This window comes from Ranitomeya variabilis, chromosome 1, assembly GCF_051348905.1.
Source record: "Ranitomeya variabilis isolate aRanVar5 chromosome 1, aRanVar5.hap1, whole genome shotgun sequence".
Classification (NCBI taxonomy): Eukaryota; Metazoa; Chordata; class Amphibia; order Anura; family Dendrobatidae; genus Ranitomeya; species Ranitomeya variabilis.
The window spans coordinates 613,812,665-613,825,253 of NC_135232.1; the positions used below are offsets into that span (position 1 = coordinate 613,812,665).

At 44.7% G+C, this 12,589-nt stretch overlaps 1 protein-coding gene across 2 annotated transcripts in view; it reads left to right on the forward strand.

Annotated features, from left to right (window-relative positions):
• Nucleotides 1-4,883: 4,883 nt before the first annotated feature.
• The window catches only part of TEDC1 (tubulin epsilon and delta complex 1), a 97,470-nt gene continuing 89,764 nt past the window's right edge, over nt 4,884-12,589 (forward strand). The window contains exons 1-3 of one of the 2 annotated variants that reach the window (XM_077293149.1): nt 4,884-5,167; nt 6,975-7,071; nt 8,534-8,736. In XM_077293149.1, the coding sequence (XP_077149264.1) occupies nt 4,925-5,167; nt 6,975-7,071; nt 8,534-8,736 (543 nt within the window). In that variant the 5' untranslated portion in view covers nt 4,884-4,924. The remainder of the gene's footprint in view (nt 5,168-6,974; nt 7,072-8,533; nt 8,737-12,589) is intronic. The other variant, XM_077293140.1, reaches the window with a different exon arrangement.

Here is a 12,589-nt window from a genome sequence, read left to right on the forward strand (position 1 = left end):
GTATAGAAATACATGCACCTACATAAAAATGTATATGGAGAAGTATATAGTTCTGTAAATGGGTGGAAGCAGCAAGCTCTGTGCCACTGTATAGCAGTATGACTGCCCAGCTTTGCACCTGTGCACAGTAGTGTAACCACAAAGCTAAGAGACTGCTCGTGTGATTGTGTAACAACAAGCCAGATTCTTCTATGTAGTCTGAGAGCAGTATGATGGTGGGGCTGAGACCCTAATTACAGGGATGTGTCACTTACTGGACTGCTTGCTGTCATTTTGATACAATCCGTTTTCTTTTCTGCAGATCTAGCAGAGCTCTAAATGTTGAGCTGTGCATAGCCCCACCCACACCCTTGATTGGCAGCTTTTTGAGTATACGTATACTCTATGTTGACAGGAAGCTGCCAACCAGTGGTGGGGGCGGGGCTACTCAGAGCCGCTGGACTAGGAGGCATGAGACACATAGCTCTGTAATGATAATCTCCTGCTTATAAAATACTGATCTTATTGAAACAGCAACAGACAGCCCAGTAAGTGCTAGATTACTGGGATCACGATAACTGCCCCTACATCATGCAGCTCTTGGATTACATAGCAAAAAAACTGCTCACAGATTGCCTTTAAACCAGTTGTACACACCTGATCTGCTTTTTTACAATCATATCGCTAATTTATCACCGATGTGTTTATGTCTGGAACTGTATCTAGCGAGGACGTACTAAGATGACAAAATGGTCATTAAATGTAATAAAACACCATCCATGTGTAAACAAGTAGGGATGTTAAGACATGTTCCCGAAGCCAAATATTTCAGATCTTTACATCTCACCGAAATATGGACAATATTAGTTAAAAATAAAAAAGCTTTTTCCCATTTTCATACCAGATGCTCCCCAGACACGTCCAAGAAATGTCCAGCCAAGGATATATCGCATACAAGGGAGACATATGTGTAACAGACACGGACAGGTCTTGTCAGGTTTACTAAGCTAATGCTGTATATGTGTGACGGTTATACCAAGCTAAGAGGCGTACAATGCAGAAATACACCTATTTTTCTCATGCAATCACTCAATTACCCCAGTAATAATGTAGGTGGTGGTTATCGGCAATTTACAGCTAAATGACTTAATGGCTACAGATGACTTGGAGACATCTGAAGTTGTGTAAATGACGTAGATTGATTTTCACCATAACTTGGCTTAGTGTCAAAAATCCGCAAAAGTCAATCTCCACCTTTATGTGGCTTTTATGTTGTTCATCATTTGTGTATTATGGAGTCTACACAGTGATCTGAACTCTGTTTTCTACGCAGTGATAACCGCAATAGACCTGTGCTTTTATACATTTACTTACTGAGTCCTGGCAGATTTTAGAAATACCATGGTAATGTTATCTAGGTAGTGTATTATTTGGCACCATATCGTATACCGTATCGGTTATGTACAGATTGTCAACCTAAAAAAGTAATAACGCATCAGTACACTCACTTAAAGGGGTTATCCAGGACTTTTACATTGATTTTTAGGATACGTAATCAATATCTGATCTGATCTGGTGGCGGTCGGATGTGATCAGTTGCAGAGCGGAACCAAACAGCTCGGTCACCTGTATAGTGTCATCGGTCAGGTACTGCACTTCCTGCTCCTATTGATTTTAATTAGGGGCGGTTGTGCAGTACCTGGTCGTGGCCACTATACCGTTGACAGCTTTGCTGTGTAGATCTGCAACTGAGCATATCCAACCTGCACTGGGAACAGCTGATCGTTGGGGGTGCCGGGTGCTAGACCCCCAACGATCAGTTATTGATGGCCAATCTTAAGAATATAAAAGTTCTGGACAACCCTTTAAAGTGGTCTGTCATCCCCAAAATGAAAATTCAACTACTTAAACATTGATATAGGTGGCAGAGCCTCTACAATAATCAGAGCAGTAACATACAATTTAGTGGTGTAGTTGGCACTCTTGGTGAGTCCAATGTCCTGATGCACCATCCCATCTGCATATCCAGCACTATCTCTGAACTTGATTGACAGCGCTCTTATTTTGACACGGGCTGAACAGCTGTTCCTACATTTGCGCACTTACACTGGAGGAGCCCAGAGACGCGCTTACAGTGTTAGCGCAAGTGTGCACTCAATATGGCTCTGATCTCCAATTCTTAGCTTTTTAGCGCCGTGTGGATGTTCCTTTAAAGATCAGGGACCCAACATATGATCAAGCAGAATAAATATGGTGTCTAATCCCCAGCATTATTAGAGAGTAGTAGGAGCTGAGCAGATTGATAGATGAATAGATTGATAGATGAATCTAGTCTTCACTGGCTGTGTTAATAGAGGGCTGTGTATAGACATTCATTTAATAAATGAAGATGGGGGAATACCCTTTAAATGGGAAGATTAAAGGGATCATCCATAGCCTCATCATGTTTGGTTTGTTAAAAAAGTAACTATCTGGTTGATGTCATTTGATTAATTTAGAGTTGAGCAAAATGGGATTATATTCAATATGGTTGCACCAGAAAACTGATGTTAACAGGTTCGATAATATTCTCCATGTTCAATGCTGAAAAATAATAGCAATTGTATTCATAGCGCAACACTCTGTAAGGCAAAATAAAATCGTGAATCAGAATTTGTGTCCAATGTATGAAGCTATCATTATTGGTGCGCTCACTATTTCTTTTCAAGCCTCTGTCACCCTCTAGTGGTAAAAAAAAATGATAGCCTGTAGAATGCAGAGGCTTCACTTATTTGTATTCAACGCATTATCAAAATGCCTATAGTATGAAAGGGTAAGAGAATGAATGTTACTTACACTGCATGGCGAAAAGTATTGGGACACACGTCGTAATAATTAAATTCGGTATATAATATCCGGCCCCTCTCCCTCGGTATGTAACATTCGACCCCTCACCCTCGGTGCATAACATCCAGCCCCTCACCCTCAGTGCAGAACATCCAGCCCCTCACCCTCGGTGTATAACATTCGACCCCTCACACTTGGTGTATAACATTCGACCCCTCACCCTTGGTGTATAACATCCGACCCTTTGCCATCAATGTATAACATCCGGCCCATCACCCTCGGTGTATAACATGCGACCCCTCACACTCGGTGTATAACATCTGGCCCCACATCCTTGGTGTATAACATTTGACCCCTCACCCTTGGTGTATAACATCCAGCCCCTCACCTTCTGTGTATAATATCCAGCCCCTCGCCCTCGGTGTATAACATTCGACCCCTCACCCTTGATGTAAAACATCCAGCCCCTCGCCTTGGTGTATAACATTCGGCCTCTCACTCTCAGTGTATAACATCTGACCCCTCACTCTCGGTGTATAACATCTCGACCCCAGTGTATAACATCTGGCCCCTTGCCCCAGTGTATAACATAACATTAAGACCCTCGACCCTGGTGTATAACATCAGGCAACTCGCCCCCCAGTGTACAACATTTGGCCCCATTTCACCTGGTGTATAACATAACATAACATTAGGCCATTCGCTCTCTGTGCATAACATCCGGCCCCTCGCACCCTGGTGTATAACAACCGGCCCTTCACCCCGGTGTATATTAGCTGGCCTCTCGCCCCCGGTGTATAACATAATATCTGGCTCCTTGCCCCTGGTATATAACATCTGGCCCCACACCCCCCCCAGTGTATAACAACCGGCCCCTAATCCCCGATGTATAATATCTGGCCCCTCGCCCCCGGTGTATAATAGGCGTCCCCTCGCCCATGGTGTATGACATCCAGCCCCATTGCCGCTGGTGTATAATATCCAGCATCCAGTGTATAACAACCAGCCCCTTGTCCCTAGAGTTTAACATCAAGCCCCTTATTCCCAGTGTATAACATCTAGCCGATCACTCCTGGTGTATAATATCTGGCCCCTCCCCCCTGGTATCTAACATTTTTCCCCTCCTTCCAGTGTATAACATCCAGTCCCATTACTCCCGGTGTATAACATCCAGATCCTCACCCCTGGTGTATAACATCTGGCCCCTCATCCCCGGTGTATAATATCTGGCCCCTCGCCCCCAGTGTATAACATAACAGGTTAGTTACCCATCCGATCTGAGATTACCTTGACGTTTGGTGGATGGGCTCACAATTTTTGGCCAAATCTTGTGCTAAGCATCTCATGTGTTTTTTCATAGATTTCACAAGCCAGTATGCTATACACATTTCATGTATCGCACATTTCCTTGCTTTAGCACAGTAAAATAGCGTGCAGCCATTATCTATTTGCTATGTAAGATTTTTTTGGTTATGCACCAGTTCAGACTAGATGGCTGTTCAGTCAGTTTTCCTATATTTACTCCATACATCTGTGACATGGTCTCCTGATACTTAACTACACGCAACCTTCGATCATCTCATGATCTCCTGCTCTACTCCTCTCTCATCTCTTCCCCTCACAACCGCATCCAAGAGTGTGTATTATGGGGCACTGTGTAGTTTGTATTATGGGGCACTGGGGTGAATTATGGGGCACTGGGGTGTATTATGGGGCACTGTGGTGAATTATGGGGCACTGGGGTGTATTGTGGGGCACTGGGGTGAATTATGGGGCACTGGGGTGTATTATGGGGCACTGTGTAGTTTGTATTATGGGGCACTGGGGTGAATTATGGGGCACTGGGGTGTATTATGGGGCACTGTGGTGAATTATGGGGCACTGGGGTGTATTGTGGGGCACTGGGGTGTATTATGGGGCACTGGGGTGTATTGTGGGGCACTGGGGTGCATTATGGGGCACTATGTAGTGTGTATTATGGGGCACTGTGGTGTATTATCGGGCACTATGTAGTGTGTATTATTACATTCCTGACAGACATCCATTCCTATATCTCATACCTGCAGTAGTGTGGTCATTATACCCGCACTATTATGCAGCACACCTGCCAGAAACAAATATGGCCGCCTCTATCTCCGCACAGCGAGTCACGTGCCTCTACGTTCACTTTCGGCGTCTTTCCGTCTTCGCCTGCGTTGCCCGGCAACCCCTGACAGTGGCGGGCGTTCAATTCAACAACAAGATGAAGCGGGCGAACAATCTGAAGGAGGCTCTGTGCGCCTTGTGCAGGGTCTTATCAGCTTCTGGGTCACGTTGGGATCCTGAAACGTTACGGAAATCAAAGTTTGACCGACCAGAGGCGGTAAGAGACGTGTGGTCAGTCACTATGGGAGGCAGGTATAGAGTAACCAATCAGCTCACTCCTTTCATTGTGCGACAGAATAAAAAAAAAATGAGTAGTGTTATCTGATTGGCTGCTCTGGGATTTTTAGGCCGTAGTCGCAGGAACCGAAGACACAGTGCCCCGCCACAGCACCTGAGGGAGAGCTGGACTCGCCAGCCACCCGTATAGTCTAACATTACCCTGAGGAAATCTGTGTGTGCCCTGGAGGCTCAGCCATGGCCTCCTCACGGTGCTGTATGACACCTGTCTGCAGCAGGAGCCTCCCCCCACTGCTTCTCTGCAGTAGACTAAAGCTGGCTCAGCCCTCTCCATACACCTGGTCAGCAGACAAATGGGCAGGATATTAATGGGGTCTTTTCAGTCTAAAAATGATTTTTGCACCTCGGTTTCATTAAGATTTTATATAGTTTTGCTTTCACAGGAGCTTTATTGCATTGCATTACAGACTCCTCTTCAGAGCTCACTGATGGATTCCCAGTTACCTCATTCTGCAGCCAGCTATAGACCGTTCGACGCAGAAGGTATAGAAGGCAATCGGTGCAAAAGGTTTAATGACACCCAATAGCAAAAATCATTGACGTCCACAGACAATTCCCTCTCTTCTGTTCTGCTCTGTAGATGAGGCATCACTGCTGACGTCCGGTTGATTAATGGCCGCCTCAGCCTTATGCTGTGGGTAGCCAGAGGTCAATCAGCATGACATCGGCAGTGATCCCTCCCGTCGACAGAGTGGGAAAGGAAGTACTGATCTGTCAACATTAAGAATGTCACAGGACATGGCTCCCCCTTTGTGGGCTGTTCATATACCTTTCCACCCGGTCCTACTCTGCCCCTTTCTATTTGGACGTCTGCTGACATATAGTGAGGTGAACTACAAGACTTAGGTACCGTCCCAATTGGGTACACCTTGTTGTCTCTTGGTCTCATCTGTCCACAAGATGCTTTCCTAGAAGGGTGAAATGCTGCAGATCACCAAACAAATGTAAATATTAGACAAAGATAACACAAGGAATCACAAAATGCAGTTTATAAATTAAGGTCTTTATTATTAAGGGAAAATAATATCCAAATCTACAGGGCCCTGTGTGAAAAGGTGATTATGTCCTAAACCTAATACCTGGCCTTGGCAGCAACAACTGCAATCAAGCATTTGCGATAACTGGCAATGAGTTTTTTTTTACAACGCTCTGGAGCAATTTTGGCCACTCATCTTTGCATTATTGTAATTCAGCCACATTGGAGGGTTTCCGAGCATGAACCACCTTTTCAAGGTCATGCCACAGCATCTCATAGGATTAAGGTCAGGTCTTTGACTAGGCCACTCCTTAATTTTGTTTTTCTTAAGCCATCCTGAGGTGGACTTGCTGGTGTGTTTTGGATCATTGTCCTGCTGCATAACCCAACTAGAAAAACAATGACATGTCGTTTAAAGTGCATGTGCAACCCCTCCCCCCTCGAAAATGTCTCTGGCCAGGAACAGGGGTTTGTGGACTAGTTTTGGAAGTTATGTCCTATGAACAGGAAATAACTTACTGATTGTTGCAGGATTGACCACTGGGACCCCCAGAGATCACGAGACTGTGCTCTGCATCCCAGGAATCTGGATGTGCAGCCCAGTACTGAATCGAGCAGAGGTGTGCATGCTTCATTCGTTGTTGTCCAGAAGCCCACCAAATAGATCTGAGAGTGGGACTTTTAGGTTACATATAGTATTGAGTTTCTGTGAATAAATGATTGTTACTTGAGTCGTGCTTTTGTTTTGTAGGCCTCAGAGTTCTGGAGCCTGCTGTTCTCCTTGCTGCGGCAAATCTTTCCAGGCAACCCAGATTCATCACACCAAAAACATGAGAAAATAGAAATGGGTACGTCAACACTTCTTGGACCTCCCGTATAGGTTGATTTCCCATGTTTTTGAAATGTAAACCGTGCACAGTTTGCAATAGCTGGCCACAGCTCTTCAAACTTGAACTTAAGTGGAATCTGTTAAAAAATGTTCTCTGTCTACTATGATCAGGGGCAGAGACCCTGATTTCAGCAATATATCACTTTACTGGGTACAGTAGTTTAAATAAAATCCCTGACTATACTTTGGAATGTACTCAAAATTATTCTTTATTCTTCACAGCCCACTCCGGACTGATTCTCTGCTCGGCACACCCTATCCCTTACTAAAAGGTTTGTGCCATAGGGCATGTAATGTGTTTCATACACTCATATACGGGTCATGGGATGACTATTACTCCCTGACTTTTCCGCCGTCTTATACTTACCAAAACAGTGCATAGGTGGCTTTCATCTTGCTATCCATATTCTAGGCTGCTGTGGTCTCCCTCCTCACTCTTTATATACCAAATCAATAGTATAAAATAATTCAAGGGGTTATTGGGTATAAGTATATATAAATTATTAGAATTGGTACAAATCTGGCAGCCCTTCTCATGATCCTCTTGCTTCTCCTGGTTCTTGAGGATGTGTATTTCCAGGGACACCCTACAGAGTCCCTTTGTTAAAGTACTCTAGTCTGTACAATATTTTGTATATATTAGGTTGTAGATTATTATATGTATAGATTCTCGGTAGTAGGTGTTTATGTCATTGTGTAAATAGAATACTTTGTCTTCTGTACCACATATATATACTTGTACAGCACATTTATATTATGTACTTACATTATGTATTTATTTTTCAGTGTGGTTTTGACAAAGACCAGCCTTGGTCGAAACGTTAACCCTAACTAAAATTGTCCGTCAATTCTTCTTACGCTAATGAGCACTCGGTGATGACTGTACTAATAAAAAGTGTAAGGCTATGTGCACACGATGCGGATTTTGCTGCGGATCCGCAGCTGCGGGTCCGCAGCAGTTTCCCATGCGTTTACAGTTCAATGTAAACCTATGGGAAACCAAAAACGCTGTGCACATGCTGCGGAAAAAAAGTGCGGAAACGCAGCGGTTTACATTCCGCAGCATGTCACTTCTTTCTGTGGATTCCGCAGCGGTTTTACAGCTGCCCCTATGGAAAACCGCAGAAAAACCACGGTAAATCCGCAGCAAAAATGCAGCGTTTTTGCCCTGCAGATTTATTAAATCTGCTGCGGAAAAATCCGCAGTGTCCAAGAATACGTGTGCACATAGCCTCATTCTTGCATAAAACCTTCAAGTTTCATGTGTGCGGCTGTTTCTCCATATGCACTTTGCATAGGCAGAAAACTTCCAATCATTGGTGGGAGCAGGCTTGGACCAGGAGACACTTAATCCTCTAGTGATTATGTAGAGGAAGGCTGCTCACTTATGTAGAGGCTTGTAATTCTCTTCTGTTTTACAGCTGACCGTGTAAAATATGTGAAGAGTGTACTTCAGATTCAAGGATACGGAAGGTCGGCATTTCACAACCTCCCTGATGATGGGGAAGATGGCAGCAGGGAAATACTCCTGGCTTTTTCGTGGCTTTTGCATAGAGTGAAGATACTTGAAATCCTTTTGAAAAAGAAAAGCATTAAAGTGGGAGATCACATTACAATATGCCAGGTATGTAGATGCTCATTAATCTGCTGTATCTGCATTAGGTGATAAAATATTCTGACACCCCTTGAAAGGGCTCTCCGACGCCTCTCATTTCCACATAAGGCGATGAGTGGCACCGATGTTGAAGCATCTGCAGATGCCTGTTAGGATGTATATACACATGAGTCTAATGAAAAGGACAAGTGCATGATACCTGCTGACCGTGCACGCATCCTGACAGGCATCTGCTGACACATGGTCATCAGCATTGCTCACTTCCCTTTGCAAAAGTGAACGGTACTGGAGAACGTCTTTCAGTTTATGTGCATGTATGATTTACAGGGAACACCCCACCTTAAATAGGTTCTGTCTTTTCACAACATATACTCTTTAGATACCCTTGGCAAACAGCGGTAGATATTACTGCTCAAGAAACCCCCAATAGCTATATGTATGTACTGTATGTACAGTGAAGGAAATAATTATTTCATCCCTTTCTGATTTTGTAAGTTTGCCCACTGACAAAGACATGAACAGTCTATAATTTTAAGGGTTAATTTTAACATTGAGAGATAGAATCTCAAAAATGAAATCCAGAAAATCACATTGTATAAATTATATAAATGTATTTACATTTTGCAGTGAGAAATAAGTATTTGATCCTCTACAAACCATTAAGTGTTCTGTCTCCTACAGACCAGTTAGACAATCCTAATCAACTTGTTACCTGCATTAGAGACAGTTGTCTTACATAGTCACCTTTATAAAAGACTCCTGTCCACAGACTCAATTATTCAGTCAGACTCTAACCTCTACAACATGGGCAAGACCAAAGAGCTTTATAAGGATGTCAGGGACAAGATCATAGACCTGCACAAAGCTGGAATGGGCTACGAAACCATAAGTAAGGCTAGTTTCACACTAGCGTTTACCTGATCTGCGGCGGGCTGCGGACTTCCTCAGTGAACCCCCGCCCTCCGCCGCTAGCTCCGCCTACTTCTGCATGCGGCCTGTACCTATATTTAACATTAGGTACGCAGGTCGTGCCGCAGTATGCGGATGGTGCCGCATGCGTCATTTTGACGATGCGGCAACCAGCGTAGACGCAGCCATGTAGCATTTTTTTTTTTTCCGCATCGTCAAAACGACGCATGCGGCACCATCCGCATACTGCGGCACGACCTGCGTACCTAATGTTAAATATAGGTACACAGGCCGCATGCAGAAGTAGGCGGAGCTAGCGGCGGAGGTGGGGGCGGGGCTTCACGGAGGAAGTCCGCAGCCCGCCGCAGATCAAGTAAACGCTAGTGTGAAACTAGCTTAAGACGCTGAGTGAGAAGGAGACAACTGTTGGTGCAATAGTAAGAAAATGGAAGAAATACAAAATTACTCATTCGACATCGATCTGGGGCACCATGCAAAATCTCACCTTGTGGGGTATCCTTGATCATGAGGAAGGTGAGAGATCAGCCTAAAACTACACGGGGGGAACTTGTTAATGATCTCAAGGCAGCTGGGACCACAGTCACCAAGAAAACCATTGGTAATACATTACCCCGTAAAGGTTTATAATCCTGCAGTGCCCGCAAGGTCCCCCTGCTCAAGAAGGCACATATGCAGACCCATCTGAAGTTTGCCAATGAACACCTGGATGATTCTGTGAGTGATTGGGAGAAGGTGCTATGGTCAGACGAGACAAAAATTGAGCTCTTTGGCATTAACTCAACTCGCCGTGTTTGAAGGAACAGAAATGCTGCCTATGACCCAAAGAACACTGTCCCCACTGTCAAGCATGGAGGTGGAAACATTATGTTTTGGGGGTGTTTCTCTGCTAAGGACACAGGACTACTTCACCGCATCAATGGGAGAATGGATGGAGCCATGTACTGTAAAATCCTGAGTGACAAGTTCCTTCCCTCCGCCAGGATATTAAAAACAGGTCGTGGCTGGGTCTTCCAACAAGACAATGACCCAAAACATACAGCCAAGGCAACAAAGGAGTTGCTCAAAATGAAGAACTTTAAGGTCATGAAGTGGCCTAGCCAGTCTCCAGACCTTAATCCCATAGAAAACTTATGGAGGGAGTTGAAGTTCCGAGTTGCCAAGCAACAGACTCAAAATCTTAATGATTTAGAGATGATCTGCAAAGAGAAGTGGACCAAAATTCATCCTGACATGTGCGCAAACCTCATCATCAACTACAAAAAACATCTGACTGCTGTGCTTGCCAATAAGGGTTTTGCCACCAAGTATTAAGTCTTGTTTGCCAGAGGGATCACATACTTATTTCTCACTGCAAAATGCGGATAAATTTGTATAATTTATACAATGTAATTTTCTGGATTTTATTTTTGATATTCTTTCTCTCAATATTAAAAATTAACCTACCCTTAAAATTATAGACTGTTCATGTCTTTGTCAGTGAGAAAACTTACAAAATCAGCAAGGGATCAAATACTTATTTCCTTCACTGTATGTATAGATAGATAGTAGGAATTCTTTTTGGTCCAAACGTGCAGTTTTATTGCTCTCATAAAACTCCAAGGGATTCAAAACCAAAACAGCCTCTTCTGAGCCCGAAGGTGTCACAGCAAAAAAACAGTTTATTTAGCAGGCAGGCATATATATATGTCAGTGTGGCTTATACAAACAGATTAGTCCATTCTCCAAACTTCGTACTCAGCAGACGCCTAATCCCACCAGTCTCGGTATCACCTTCAGCCTGAGGTCTAGCAGCTTCCTGCTCCAAACAGAAGTATTCAGCTCTGGCACAGTTCACACTGAACAGGCTGCAGCTTCCACACGTTTCTTTGCAGCTCCAACACACAGACTGCTCAGCTTTCCTAGCTCACCTGTGCAGTCTCCATTCAGAGAAACTCTGGCATGTCTCTCTCCCAGCTACAGCTCACATTTTGACTGGTCACTTACCAGCTTCAGCACTCTCGACTGTGCTTCGTGAAGCAGCCTGACACCTAGTGGTCATGGGCCCTGGTTCTTAATTAAATAACATCAGGTGCATCTAATCAAGGATTAGATTAAACCCTAGCTTACCAGAGTTTGCTACATATCCCCCACTATGCCCAAAGCCAAGGCTGGCTACCACCTGCGAACACACAAAGCCTGCAGGGCTCTGCTACCTACAGATTATATGCAATGTTCTGCAGCCTGCACTTCGCGCCCCCAGGCTCAGCGGCTTGCACGTCACGCGCACAGGCTCTATTTACATATTACAGAGACACTCGCTGCCTACAGCATGCAGTCAGTCCAGTACTACAAAAAATCGTACAACACACCCAACACTTGCACTAGCTCCTTACTGCTCTGCAGGCACACAGCTCTGCTACACATGCACTGATGCTGGTCTGTGCTCAGCACACTACATCCTCCTTCCTAGCCAGTACAGTGACTGGAAATTCATCATTTACATCCTGTGACCATATTACCATAGCCGACTCCTGGTAGCATAACGGACTACAGGGTGCTACAGCTTTAGCCCAGAAGAATCAGAGAGGTCATCCAATAACAATAGCATGCTACAAGTCCTCACAAGCCTTACTTGGTGGGACACGGAACCACAGTCTGTGCGTATGTTCACCTGGGCCGTGGGATAGTTCTCGGAGTCTCCATGATTTCACCTTACCTCCACCCCAGGGACTAACAGATATGGAAGTGTGGCCCTTTCCAGGGTCACCAGACTCCCTGAGCTCCACAGTTCCACTTGGACATCGTTCGCAGTCACCTGGCACTCCTGAGGTCCTTCTCTAGGATGGGGAACAGAACTGCAGGCGGAGTAGGAGTTGTGCCGGCCGGCGTTGCAGTTCACTAGTTTTGGGACTTGGTCAGTCCCACCATCTCTCTGTACCGAGGTGCTATATGA